General features: G+C 39.8%; 1 protein-coding gene across 2 annotated transcripts; it reads left to right on the top strand.

The window, feature by feature from the left end:
* Window positions 1–6: 6 nt before the first annotated feature.
* On the top strand, window positions 7–12,941 carry ATP6V1E1 (ATPase H+ transporting V1 subunit E1). Of its 2 annotated transcripts, none has more exons than XM_009278960.2 (9): window positions 7–164; window positions 4,370–4,435; window positions 5,974–6,083; window positions 6,572–6,638; window positions 8,501–8,590; window positions 9,934–10,002; window positions 10,403–10,497; window positions 11,642–11,729; window positions 12,329–12,941. In XM_009278960.2, the coding sequence occupies exons 1-9, from the start codon at window positions 132–134 to the stop codon at window positions 12,389–12,391; spliced, it is 681 nt and encodes a 226-aa protein (XP_009277235.1). In that variant the 5' UTR covers window positions 7–131; the 3' UTR covers window positions 12,392–12,941. The 2 variants fall into 2 exon arrangements, with proteins under 2 accessions (XP_009277235.1, XP_009277236.1); XM_009278961.2 differs by lacking the exon at window positions 7–164 and adding an exon at window positions 1,369–1,452 and having other exon boundaries at window positions 12,329–12,939.
* Window positions 12,942–14,708: the final 1,767 nt, after the last annotated feature.

The raw sequence follows: 14,708 nt of genomic DNA, 5'->3' as shown, positions 1-14,708 counted from the left end.
GGCGGGGCGGCGTGACACAGCGGCAGCAGCACCAGCTGCGACCCGAACCGGATTTGATTCCACTCGCCGTCGCCAACGGCCCCAGCCGCCTTCCCTCGAGCCCCGCCGCCAACCCTGTCAACGCCGCCGCCATGGCGCTCAGCGACGCCGACGTCCAGAAGCAGGTAGGGCCGCGGGACCCAGCCCGAACGCGAGCCTGCGGCCCCGGAGCGGGCAGCGCGGCGGCCCTGGGGCCGCTGCTAGGTCTGCCTCCTCCGCACTGCGCTCGGCCCTGCCGGGGCCGAGCTGACAGGACGGACCCAGCGTGAGGAGAAAGGCACCGAGGGCTGCGCCGGAGCGGCGGAGGCAGCTTCCAGGCAGCTTCCTTGCCCTGAAGCCGTGCTGGGTGCGGGGTTCAGGTGTGCCTGAGCTGAAGGGTCCATCCGGTTGGTAAAAGGCAGTTGGAGCAGGAGGGATAGTGACAGCTCTGAAACCTGCAACAGCAGAAGCGGCTGCAGGCAGCTGCGGCTGATTCATGTTTTAGTTGTGGAGTAGGGTCTCCTGCTCTGCGGGTGGAACAGCGGTGCTCTCCTGTGAAAGCAAGGGTTGGTGAAGGGGAAAGATCTCCTCTGGAAATCTTAGTGAGGAAGAGAAGTTTCTGAAGAAAGTGAATTTTTCCCTGATGGGATTGATTGGCCACCCATTGGGGAACTTTGTTGAAGCATTTTGATGATGTATTATGCCAGATTATACTGAAAGGGATCATGAGTAGTCTTTAGGCTGTCTATAGCATTTAACTGCACTTTAAGGCAGATAAAATGCACTGCCCTAGGTAAGTACTGTCTTTTTAGATGTTGCTCTCTAAGGACTTTCCATCCCTTTTTTTTCTTATAGCTATACTACATCTGATTAGCTGTAACTTAGCATTTGGGTAGGCTATTCAGCATTCTTGAATGCCTTTTTCACTTCTATATCCTAAGCAGAGTAGTGCAACCTGGGCTTCTCTTGCAATGGAAACTTACAACCCTGAAGTCTGACTGTGGACACTTCCTCCTGAGGCAGGACACTTTGTCCTTATTGACAGTAAACGCTGCCCTTGCCTAAAAGAGCTGCTTTGAGCTGGGTTGAAAATGGCGTGCTGTGTTAAAGACTGCATGGATCCAGTCAGCACTGGTCTGTGGAGTTTTCTACAGGTGATGAGCAGATCAGCCAAGTTCCCTTTGTCCTTTGCATCATAAGTGCTTCATGTCTCACTTTCTCATTCAGTAAACATAGTGTCTTGGCAAGGAAGCATCACATTGAAAGTAAAATCAGTAGGTTGTCTTTCTGCAAAAAGGGAATTGTAACATTACATTTTCTTGCCTTTTATCCGCAAAGCTTGTTTGTTTTTTCCTGCCTCTTCCATGAAGATAATAAAAATAAAGCTGACATTGGGGTGGTCTTGCTCAGCCACCATGGACCTGAACTTCAAAGGTTAGTTCAGGATCTGTTGATATACTAAACATGTAATGCTAATAGCATTTCACATCTGCAACTTCCCTGTCATTGTTTTACACTCCTGAACTGGAAAAGAGAACGCTGCTGATGGCATGACAGTTCTGCATGTGTATAAATCCGGTATGAACTTGCTAACTGGTTGTCTGAACTCTCAACTACTTGCCATGGTGCTTTCAATAATTTTTACTTTGAAAATCATCTCTAATTAAGAATTTTTCCCATTGATAGACTTGCTTGCTTTATTCTGTCAAAGGTGTTTAATGGATTGTTCCATCTAATCTGGCTAGTCACTTCTAGCTAAAGCCAGTCTAACATCTAGAACTTCCCATGGAAAGGATAATCACGCTACTACTGATGGGGAAAAACCCTCTCTTCCTTTCCATAGGAAATACTACTATGCTAAAGTTATTAACTTCATTTAAAATTAACCTCTCATTTAAAAATACATATTTTTGTCAGTGTTATTAAAACTTATCCTATTTATAGATGTGAAAGCCTCACTTAGGATCTCTTTTTCATTCCTATGAAGAGCAAAAAGGGATTTCAGTACAACAGATTTTGAAGGAAATAAAGCTGTTCAGTCTTATCGGACATGGGGAAATGGATGCCATATCAGCTTGCTTCCATCTTATTCTTCTTCGTTATGCAGAGAACGTTTCATGAACACCTGGAACTGTTTAAAGGACTTTTCCAAAACTCAGAAACCAAACCAAACTGGAAGAAGTGACTCAGTAATGTACGGGTTACTACTGCTATACAAAAGTTCTTAGTCTCCTTCAACAATAGGCTATACAGCAAAATTATTTCCTTATTTTATATGCCTCTCTTGTGCTTTCTGAAATGCAGGTAGATCTAAAGCTTGGTTTAACCAGTCATCTAAGCAGGCGGGCAGGGTAGGAAACTGATGCTGTAGGTGGACATGCACTTGGAAGTGTTGCAAACTGGAATTAAAAGAAAAATTGCTGATTTGATTTTGAGGGTGTAGATATTATTGTTCACTTCTTCCACTGCACATGCTTAAAATCTTCCACTTGTCTGTCCACTTCTGTTTTTTCATCTATATGGGCATAGTGCTGTTCTGCTCTTTGGCTCAGTTTTCACATTGGCACCTTTCTTACCTCTCTAAAATACTTCATTTTAACATGAGATTATATAAATAGAATCTTTTCTGCAAGTTTATTTGACCAGATTGTCTGCAAAACGTGTCTCGTCTCTAAGTGCAAGCAAAAAGTCGGTAGGTTTTTATGTTCTGCTCAAGTATATGGTCCACTCCACCTGCCCTTGGAAATGGCTATACCTGTTCAAAGTTGCAGTTTCGTTGGGTGTGAGTCCTTACAGTCTGCCCCAAATGTGAACCTAAACTTAGGCCTGGTCACAGAAAGGCATGTGATAAATAAGCAGAACTCAGTATAATAGCTTTCCATGTCTTTGAGCTGTTGGATCTGTGCTTTATAGTGTTTTGAGGTGGTTTCAAAAAGGTTCTTCAAGTAGAATATATTAGTGCACACCAGGCTCTAAAACAGGATGTGATATACTTGATGTGGTCTTGATCAACTAGTGCTGCTGTATGTCTCCTTCCCCAGCTCCTCCAAACTAATATGCAACTACTTTATAAAGTCGTTCTGACTTGAACCATATAAGGTTCAAGTTCCCATATAAGGTTCACTTCCCCTTTAGGGAAGTGATCGTGCCCCTGTACTCAGCACTGGTGAGGCTGCACCTCGAATACTGTGTTCAGTTTTGGGCCCCTCACTACAAGAAGGACGTTGAGGTGTTAGAGCATGTCCAGAGAAGGGCAATGAAGCTGGTGAGGGGTCTGGAGAACAAGTCTTATGAGGAGCGGCTGAGGGAACTGGGGTTGTTTAGCCTGGAGAAAAGGAGGCTGAGGGGAGACCTTATCACTCTCTACAACTACCTGAAAGGAGGTTGTAGCGAGGTGGGTGTTGGTCTCTTCTCCCAAGTAACAAGCGATAGGATGAGAGGAAATGGCCTCAAGTCGCACCAGGAGACGTTTAGATTGAACGTGAGGAAAAATGTCTTTACTGAAAGAGTGGTGAAACATTGGAAGAGGCTGCCCAGGGAAGTGGCTGAGTCCCCATCCCTGGAAGTATTTAAAAGACGTGTAGATGAGGCGCTTAGGGACATGGTTTAGTGGGCATGGTGGTGTTGGGTTGATGGTTGGACTCGATGATCTTAAAGGTCCTTTCCAACCTTCATGATTCTATGATTCTATATAGCGGCATTTTTTAATGACCTTGTAAGTCTTTACAGAATTTATTACATTTTTTCAGGAAAGATTTCTCAGGCGTGTAAAGGAACTTCTGGTTGTACAGATCTGACCAGAGTGGTCAGTAGCCCTTTGCTATGCTTCACCGGTCATCTAGTGTGGAAGGCCCAGGTTCATTCAAATGCCATCTATGCCTGATGTAGAGCAGGGACTCTATGTTAATCTTCTGTGTTTCATGTAAATGTCATAACAAACAGACTACTTTAATTTTACTGTGTGAGGATTTTTTGTTTTTACTAATCCTGGGGGAAAAAAAAGTTGTTCTCACTAGTAAAGAATGAAAATACCCAGCCTCACATTTATATAAATTTACTTTTGGGTTGGGTTTTTTTGGTATAGTTGCATATCTAAAGTACATTCTTCTAATGACAGTCAGTGAAACAGCGTTATATAGAATTATTTAAAAAAAATAATTCTTGTAATCTGTGTTAAGAAGAACTGACTCTTTGACGTTATGCTCAATTTAATTTCCTTGAAAAACAACATTATATGAATTAGTAAATGGATATGGAGGGGCCTCCTGTACAAATGAGGAATATATACATACTTCCTCTCATCAAAGTCCTTTCCAACAGAAAACATTTTCTTTTCTCTCTCTTGTTACAGATCAAGCATATGATGGCTTTCATTGAGCAGGAAGCCAATGAAAAGGCTGAAGAAATAGATGCAAAGGTAAAAATGGAAGTTCAATGTCAATAAGTGCAAAAGGAAAACTGCATCTGACATCCTGTTTTGATAGTTGCAGTCAGAGCAGTCCTAGAACACTTTTGTAAACTACAGCTTACTTCATGTTTAGTTATTACATAGCGAAAAGTGATGCTATCAAATTAAGTTAATATTTGTTAGCTTTTGACAAATCAAAACAAGTCGGAGGTATTTTTTGGTCAAAGTTTTCTTAGTGGTTCTTAAATATAAATTTATTCATATGCAAGTGCCCTCATTTTTTTTAAGCAATCAGGAGAGCTGAGAGGTAATGTGAATAGACTGGATTAAGTGGAACACCTTCCCCCACCTCCTATATGTAACTTGACATCACTGAGGATTAAAGGAATTCTCTGCATAATTATGAATTCTGCTAAGGTTTGTCATAACAAGCTATTACCGGAAGGTTTAATTTTAATTTTTGCTTGATTTCCATAGCGTATCAGGCAGAGACATTAGTAGTAAATGAAAGCAATAATGCTAGTAATCTTGCACAACCATTCATACATGTACCAAAATGATAAAAGATGAAAGTTAAACTGATTGAATTATATTGGTGAAAGTTTGTTTGTAAGCAGGTTCATAACTGTACCTAAACCTGTGTAGCCACCTGCAGACTTAATTCTGGATGTGATTTAGTAGGTATCCCGGGGAACTAAAACATAAATTTATATTTAAGGCATGAGTGGAATTACTTGCAGAATTCTCCACTTAGGTTAAGCCACAAGAGACTGAGTTTAATATTAACCTGGTGAAAGAATATAGATGTTTACTAAAGGATTAATGGTGCCTTACAACCCTAGCAATCTGCGTTATACCAATACTGAAATATCTTGTTGGTATTGGACTCAGCATATATATTACTAATAATATTTAATCTCCCTTAAACATTTAGATCTACAAAAATATTTAATCCATACTAAAGCAGGTATTCCTGATGATCTGCAAACAGAAGTCACAAGTTGAGACTGGATTCTCAGGTATAAATAGGAAAATTTGCCATGTGTTTTCACATGCTGTCTGGCTAGGCTTTATAAAAAGTAAGAGCTATACTGTCACTCTCCTTGTGTCAGAATTGCTTAGAGTAATGAAATTTGTGGACACTGAGGGCTGGGTAGCTTGTTTTAGGTAGAATCTCTTGTAGCCAGAAAAGAGACTGATTCTACAAAAACAAATCAGACCTGAAGCTCAGGTAAAATGAGTTTTGCTTAACAGTATATAATATATAAATCTGGTAATTTTGTGCTAAATACTGCAAGGAAACACGTGTCAGTCAATTGATAAAATAAGCTGTATCTTAGTTAGCAAGGTTCTAGTTCAGCAGAAGACATCCTGAACTCTTTTTGACTTGAGTACTGGTTGAAATGTTTTGTTTATATGGAACCATAAACTGTATCATCCTAGCTTATCTATGAATGTGCTCTGAAAGCATGGCTGTTTCATTTTGATTCTGTTTTTTTCAGCCCATGGAATCAATTTCCACTTCAGTTATTTAATTTTTACTATAGGCAGAAGAAGAATTCAACATTGAGAAGGGTCGCCTTGTTCAGACACAGAGGCTGAAAATCATGGAGTATTACGAAAAGAAGGAGAAACAAATCGAACAGCAAAAGAAAATGTAAGTTGCTTAGGTTAGATGGCTGACTTCAGAGCCTGAGCTCTCATTTTATTGCAAATTTTATACAAAACTCTTTTTCCCTGTCAAATAGGCAAATTGTAGCCAATATATTTAGTTCTAATTATGAGTTTCTAGTTTTTCCTGGGGAGAAATTATCAAAGGTGAGCTACAATAGTATAACTGTTAGAAAGTGTGGTGAAAGAATCTTTCATATTTCTTTATGTAGTTAATGTCTAGAACTCTATCCTGGCCTGTTACTCTGGGACAAATGTTCATGTCGGGTTTAGTTTTGGTGGGTCTTTACTGAAGGATGGGGTTCTGCATTGTAATCGTTTGTGCAGGTTCAGAAACAGATTCAAACAGGTGAACAGGCTTTGTTATTAAATGTTGTAGTATTGTTATCTTTAAATGTAAAGTATGCAGTTAAATGTTGCAGTTCTTCTGTCAAAGTCTGGTGGATTGATTCAACTTTATCATGCAACTTGCAGTCAGATGTCCAACCTGATGAATCAGGCAAGACTGAAGGTCCTCAAGGCAAGGGATGACCTTATTGCAGTGAGTATCTCTGTGGTAAAGACTCAGAGGTTCTATTCCTACCATCTGTTAGGAAATGTCCCTAACCATTCTCTAAAGAAAAATATGACTTGTGATTGAGTGGCATTTGCTTCAAGATACAAAAATGGTTTTCCCAGCTGCTCTGAAAAGTCATTAAGGATTTAGACCAGCTTCAGTAGTCTGCTTTAGCTTATTTTCACAGTTTCTATTACCTGCTCTTTTAGGGAGATACAGTTCTCTGCCAGCAACACTGCAGGCAGCAGTTTTATCTATCATTTGGACAATAGCTTATTTCTTTAAAGAGCAGGAACTCTCTCTTGCATGGATGGTAGAACTTTGAAGTTCTGTTTGCCTGAAGCAACATTTATGCATTAAATCTGGCATGGCTTAAGCAAGTAGGCTTAAAACACCACTAACCAGGTTTGTCTGTCTCCTTTAGTGGCCCCTAGTATATGAAAAGGTTTGCTTCTTGTTCTAGTAGGTGACCAGTCTGTGTGTTGATGTATAGGGTGAGTGATCATTTCTCAGAGCAGGCTATGTTTACTCTTAGTTCAGGCTTACTATGTTTATCTTACCCCACATGTGGTACACTACACCACGTGTAGTGTGTTCTCATTCTGCTCATTCTACAGCTTGCAGGTTGTCTATTATCTCTTACCCCATCTCAGAAACAGTTTAAGTGTTCATATTCTGCTAGATGGTGCTGTTGAGCTATTGGAAAAGCAGCGAGACCTGTAGAAGTCAAAAATAAAAAATGGGGTAATGTTGCTCAAGTTGATGCTACCATGAAAAAGGGGAGTTAGCAGAAGAAAATCACCAGTTTATTGATTCTTTAAACCTAGTTTCAAACTTTAGATTGTATTCATAGAGAGGAGGAAGGTGCGTGGCTAAAGAGCTAACTCTATTGTGATAGTCTCTGTTAGGTAATCTCTTCCTCATTTATCAGCTGACTCAACCTCATGCTTCTGAGTAATGCATAACACTCTTCCTCATTTTAAAACATTTAAAGTCACATGCTGCTAGCTCTTTCTTACTTTATCAGATCTTTGGCATCTTTCATGAACAAGAGAGATGAGCAGTTCCAGAAATGCTATGTTACTCTAGGGTGGACAGTATAACTAGGTTTGACCGTGACGTTAAATTGTGATAGTCTTATATCCTAGTACTGATTGTGTTAACACGCACTCTTCTTTTAAACGCTATGAGGCAGGACAGTAGAGAAAGGTTTATACCAAATCATACAATTTCTTTATCTGAAGTAATTATGATGGTTCAGTTCTAGGAGCTCTGTTTTAATTGACTCTTAATTTCTTAAAAATTCAATCTCATCTGATACTGATTTGCTGAATAAAGATAATCAAAACCGGCTACTTCAAATTAAAAATAAGCTCTCACTTTTAAATTTTGACTTGCATTTACTTACAATTAAAAAATAACTAACCTGAATATTGTTTGATAAAAAGATAGATTAGATTTCTTTGCTCGACCACAAAGCTGAAAAGATTAGTTATTTGGACAACTTTATTAGTTTACCTTAGGGAATGATTTACAAAATATTTTAGTTTGTCTGAATTAATATTATAAATACTATCCTTTTACTACTGAGGTCTCCCTTTTTCCTGAAAAAGGAATTATTGTCAGGTTATAACGGGTTCAGATCAGGGCAAGGAGAAGGGAACTGTTTGGAAAGGATATTGTGCCATGCACAGAGATGAAGGTCTAGCTTGGATGAACACCAGCTGGAGTGTACGTTTACGTGTTGGCAGGGTGTGATAGCTAGAATAGGAGTACAGAAAGTTGGTAGGCATGAAACCAAATGCCAAACAGATGGGCTCTGCTGATCTGATTTCTTCTGAATGTAGGATTTGCTGAATGAGGCCAAGCAGAGACTTGCCAAGGTGGTGAAGGATACTGCCAGGTACCAGACACTGCTGGACGGACTAGTTCTACAGGTGAATATTTAAATTGTAACAAATAGATGATAACAGCCCCATCCTCCTAGGTGTCTTTCTTCAAACATAACCCACTGGAAGTTACAGTTGTATTGGAATCTAGATCAAATGTTGCTGGGTGATCTTTGAGTTTTAAACATCACTTCTGCTGTATCTTTCAATCTTGGATTCCGATAAGGCTGCAGCTTATTTTGAGGTGTAAAACCTGGTATACCAAACAGCAGTTCCATTATAAGAATAATTGCAGATGCGCGCACATACATTGTAACATGCACGTTTAGGATGCATACTTTAAGCTTCTGTAGTAATTAGTCGGATCAAATGCACCGTTGGCAAAAGCTGTTTCTCCAAACCTGTAAGTCAGTAATTATCCGCTTTTAAAATCTTTTCTGCATTTGAGACTTAAGTCCTGGCTTTGACAAATTTACTGTAGTATGGCATGTGTCCGTGACAGACATACAAAGCAGAAATCAAAGCTTTGCTTACCTAGAATACCATCCTCAAGCCCCAGAAATTAACTGCTAAAAATCCAGGAAGCATTGGCCAGGGTCAGTCGTGCGACCACCAGTGCCACCTTCTGGTATGAATTGGTCCTTCTGCTATAAACTCTCACAGAAGCCAGCCACGAGCTCTCCTGTCCGCAGTTTGATGGCATTTTTCTTAACAATGTTTCCTACCAGCTTGTGCTTCCAATTCAGTGTGGCTTCTTTGTCACACTTAGGTCTGGTATTGCCGTACGTCAAACAAACCTGTCTCGCTCTTGCAAGCTGGCCACATCTGTCTTGGCTTATTAGATTTGATCCAGTGAGGGATCGGTACTCATCAGTACTCACAGTTGGACTAGACGATCGTTGTAGGTCCCTTCCAACTGGAACTAAACCTATTCTATTCTATTCTCATGTATTACTACAGGAACTGCAGAGCAGGAGTTATTAGAACAGGCACCTGAAACTACTGCATGTCTTCTCCAAGAACTTTGTAGGAGAATGTCAGCTTGGCAGCATGCTCAGTCTACTTGGACAGCAATGATTGTTATGTATACATGTACATTGTCTGGGAAACTCAGTCCTATGATACATATGTTTAGTTGCACTTAAGTTCCAAACTTGAAGCTAACAAAGAAATACATAATCCATAGTTGTAGGCTCTTTCCCGGATACTGGTGCTGTCCTCTCAGAATGTCTGCATGAGGTGGACTTGCAAGCAAAGAACTAAATAAAAGAGGCTAATACTGTCAGGTTTGGGTTTTCAAATTCATCAGCTCCTTTCCTTTCTTGGGGTTAAAAAATTCTCAGACAATTAAAATGTTAATTTTCTGATACTGTAGTGGTTATCTTCTGCAGGGATTCTACCAGCTGCTTGAGCCCAGAATAGTTGTTCGATGCAGGAAGCAGGATCTCCCTATGGTTAAGGTAAGACACCTAGAATAGTGTGACAGTATCCTGCTCATGAAGGCTGGGACCTAACTGCAAATATTTGCTGCTCAGATCTCATCTGTGTGACATGAAAACAAGCTTTGCTTGCTGCACTTTTTGCTGCAGATACAATGTAAGAGAACAAGTATGCTTTTCAAGTTGGGGATCATTTGCTTGCTTGGATATTACCTAGGAAACTTTAGACAGTGCTATGATATTAAGAATAATAATTGGTTTGGCTCAAAAGCTGTACTGAAATACATTTGCTTACTTAAAAAAAAGGGGGGTGGGGGGGCCTCAATCCCTTAATTTTATTACTGCAAATGAATGAGTGACCAAACCCAAGTGGTGCACTAACATTTGTCAATGCTAATTAGAGATTTATCTTGTATCCTAGACTGCTGTACAGAAGAGCATTCCCATCTACAAAAATGCCACAAAAAGGGATGTGGATATTCACGTTGACCAAGACAACTTCCTGCCGGAGGAAATGTAAGGAAAATGGGAGTCTTTTATAAAGCACTAACTTAATGCAACTTTTCAAGCCACAACTCCTACTAGGACAGTCTCAGAAAATTGTGTATGGAATATCCCCACAGTGTGTCTGCTGCTGTTCTAGTGGAATTTGGCATGTCTTTGTATTAATCAAGCACAGACCCTGCAGTTTCCTCCAGACAAGTACTGTCTCAGTCAAAACGTCAACAAGAGTTTTGTGCAACCTCCAGCCTGATTCACAGTACTGAAGTAGAGAATAACCGTACGTAGAAACTTAACTAACTATTGGTCTTTTAAAGAGAGAGAATACGGATGTAGCCGTGCTTCCTATCTCAAGATGAAGCAAATTGAGTCATAAGGTGCTGCAGGATAATCACTTGATGGGGTGTATGTCTGTTATGTCTGCAAGGCTCTATTTCTGTATAGTATGATAAAGAACATGGCACAAAGCTGTGTATTCTGATAGTCAGTGATCTTTATGTATGGGCCAGCAAAACACTTTTACACAGTACTGAAGTAGAGAATAACCGTACGTAGAAACTTAACTAACTATTGGTCTTTTAAAGAGAGAGAATACGGATGTAGCCGTGCTTCCTATCTCAAGATGAAGCAAATTGAGTCATAAGGTGCTGCAGGATAATCACTTGATGGGGTGTATGTCTGTTATGTCTGCAAGGCTCTATTTCTGTATAGTATGGTAAAGAACATGGCACAAAGCTGTGTATTCTGATAGTCAGTGATCTTTATGTATGGGCCAGCAAACAACACTTTTAGCACTCTTCCTCGCTTCCCAAAATCTGAAAGCTGTCTATTAATAGTAAAATACAGAGTCTGAAGCTGTTCTGAAGTGACAGACTTCATAGCTCCACTTGCATTTAGATCATGCTAATGAGGACATTTGTATGTAGCTGTGGCTTTTGATAACTCCAAACATGCTTTGCACTGCTGCTTCACTAGATCACTTTGTGCTGACTCCTGTTAAGATATGATCAAAAAAAGTTTGTTTTTTAAAAAATAAAAGTCTTACCTACATATCTGACTTGCCTATAAGCACTGGTTTGGGATAATATCTCTGCCACATTCTGACTTTGAGATGTACCATGGATTTAATGGATTTTTTTTTTTTTTTCCTCCTTTCTAGTGCTGGAGGTGTTGAAATCTATAACAGTGATGGTAAAATTAAGGTTTCCAATACCCTGGAAAGTCGGCTGGACCTTGTAGCCCAGCAGGTGAGTTTCTCTAACAGCCAAGGTGAACAAGATATAATTAACCAGTTTTGTCTTGTAATTAAACCCCTGTGTTTCCAACATGCTAACAGTCACAATAGCGTGTGGGATCAGATTTCAACACGGATGACAAGTAAGTTATTTTTGAATGGAAAGAAGGAAATTGCCTACTGTTTGTGCTTCTCTACAACAAACATGGCTTTTCCCAGAATGATCCCTTTTGAATTAAGCATGAGCATAAAACTTTAGAAATTACGATACTGAAAGACTTGTGACTACACTGCAGTCAAGATGTTGAAATACTGAGGCTAACTTGAATTACTGAAGCTAGCTTGAGTACTAGAAACTTTGGCTGAGACTTATTATACCCTAGTGGAAAAAAAACTAGCTCTGGCATCTCTTTCTTATGCTGCAGTATCGGCAATCCTTTAAGTCTGTAAGAGCAGCAGGCAATGTGTGATCAGATAAAGGCTTCAGAAAACTCAGATGAATTGACTTCTTAATTTTGAAGCCTAGCCTAGCTATTACACAGTGCCTACAATGAGGAATGTACAGCAATTTTATTGCCCATTGCATATAACTGATGTAATCTTTCTCAACAGATGATGCCAGAAATCAGAGTGGCTCTCTTTGGTGCTAATGCCAACAGGAAGTTTTTGGACTAAACCTCTAGGAGAGAAGGTGGGATCTGTTCCACTGCCATACTGAAGGGGATGCAAAAGCATCTGCTAATTTAAAATCTTGAAATATAACATTACCGTGTCATCCAATGTCTGTTCTTCAATGGAATAATTTTGCATACCTGCTGTGCTTAGTCTTTCTACTTGTGGTTAGAATGTATTGCTTAAGGGATGTGAAGACATACATATTCATCCAGAAGTGACAGTAGAAAATGGAGGCGTTTGGGCTCTTGGCTTTTCTTGCACTGTTGTGGCTCTATAAGGACAAATGGTCCCTTTAGGGTCACTCTCTGCTTTGGCCACATCTCTTTCAAGTTATCTAATCTGTGAAGTAAATTACTACGCTGCCGATGGGAAATCCCTTTTCAGTTAAGGTCTTCAGTGTTACAGAGGGCATGCGTTCCTTCCCAGGGTTAGTAGTTTAATTCATGTTACTTGGTCAGGCATTTTTCTGTTCTGTATATGTGATTAAAAAAAAAAAAGCCTGAGCCTGTAAAACTTTATTTATTAAAATAAAAATGTGTGTGTGTATGGAGTTCTTTGTAACTTCTCTCTGGGGGATTGGCAGCAACCTTTGAAAAGTGGGCTTGTGTATATAAGGACTTACTACTTGAGGGCTGTGTGTAATAACTGTTCTGTGAAGCTAGAATTTGAGTGCATGGAGTACTGTCAAGCTATTTGCTTGAGTGATGTTGAATTGTAGCCTTGTGAATAGGACTCTATGATGAGCTTCATTCTTCCTAAAAAATGGGTCAGTAGTTTTGCTATTTAGGCCTTCAATCTTCTTTCACAAGAGAGAATTAGAGTAACACAACTGCGCTATTTAGATATAACAAATACAATCCATTTCCAGGTACAGGTTTGTTGCTTCTGTGCAGGAGATCAAACCATACTCCTTTAGTAATTTTGTTTCAGGACTTGAGGAACAACAGCTGACTCTGTTGCAACTATTCTCTCTATTGTTAGAGTAACTATTAAGTTAAATAACAGTAGTGTAACTATATTCATTACTTAATCTGTTAAGTTTTACTAATGCTTACTTCTCCTTTGCTTCTGCTGCGATGACAGTATTGTCTCCACATTTTATGGTGTAGGACAGAAAAATTCTCGAGGTGACTTTCCACACTACAAGCCTCTGCCAGAATACCTGACTATTCACCTAGTGCTCAGTTCTGAAACTTGTTTCATGGAAATAAGAAGCTGATGAATTACTGCTTGAATATGTTTTGAAATCATCTTCTCTAAGTATTGCAGTGATTCAGGAATGGTAGGAATTTTACATTGTGCCACGAAGAATACTTGCCAAGCTGCAGCAACGCTGCTTTATACAGTGTTTTTAACCTGAGGCCCTTTCTTCTCAAGCTGAGATGCATGCCCTCATGTAAGGTAGACTCTAAATGCTAGATAAGCCTTTTACTTCCTTGCTTCTCTAAAATGGAGATTGACTGCTAAGAAAATCCTGAATCCAAACTTACTTAATCTGTTTCTGGAAGAAATGCTTTTGATTTCCTCTTACAAAGTAAGATTCTTTAGCAAGGTTGGGTTTTTTTGTTTTACTGCTCCCTGCTATTGCATTTAGGTACCAGTTCTTGTTTTCCACATAGATGGTTATGGTATTTATTCTTTTAGTGCTTTGCTTTTCGATACATGGCTCTATGACTGGGCAATAAGTGTACCTGGACTAAAGTCCTACTCTTTCTAGATTTTGGATAACTGTTACAGCTTTCATCTTTGCAACGGTCAGTGAGCGCACTTCCTGACTAAGCATTGGGCTCTGGTTTTGTGACACACCTGTAGTAAAGGAAAAGCTTTTGCATATGCATGCTTAACTGTGTTGTTTCTTGGTTCACATAGTACTTTTTTGAACAGATTTGTTTTGGTCCTTTCTGATGGTTTCATCCAGCTCATCAGTAGGCTATCTGCCAGTGCTTTGAAAATGCAGTTGAATTTATTTGGGTCCTTATTTTCTCTACAGCTAGGGCTAGGAACAGAAACTAAATGTTGAAATAGAGTGCAGCGTATGAAAATAAAATATGGAGGGGCGAGAGAAGAGAAGGCTACTAGTCTTTGGTAGGTGACGTGCACTATGAGTATTTGCTCCAATGCTCGATGAAAAGGCTTCAAACAGATCATAAGGTCGTCTCTAAAGAAGTGAATGGCCTAGATTTGGCCGTCGTCATTTGAAAGTGTAGCTTTTACGTTGTCCTAGTGCTACTGTTTCCCTTGGAAAACTGATGCAGGCAATGGTGTAATGCATGTAGATAAAGTCACAGGCAGAAAAAGGTAAAGGTTGGGACGCAGA

Source organism: Aptenodytes forsteri, unplaced genomic scaffold (genome assembly GCF_000699145.1).
Source record: "Aptenodytes forsteri isolate BGI_AS27 unplaced genomic scaffold, ASM69914v1 Scaffold241, whole genome shotgun sequence".
NCBI classification, from domain to species: Eukaryota; Metazoa; Chordata; class Aves; order Sphenisciformes; family Spheniscidae; genus Aptenodytes; species Aptenodytes forsteri.
This window is presented reverse-complemented; position numbering and strand designations above follow the sequence as displayed.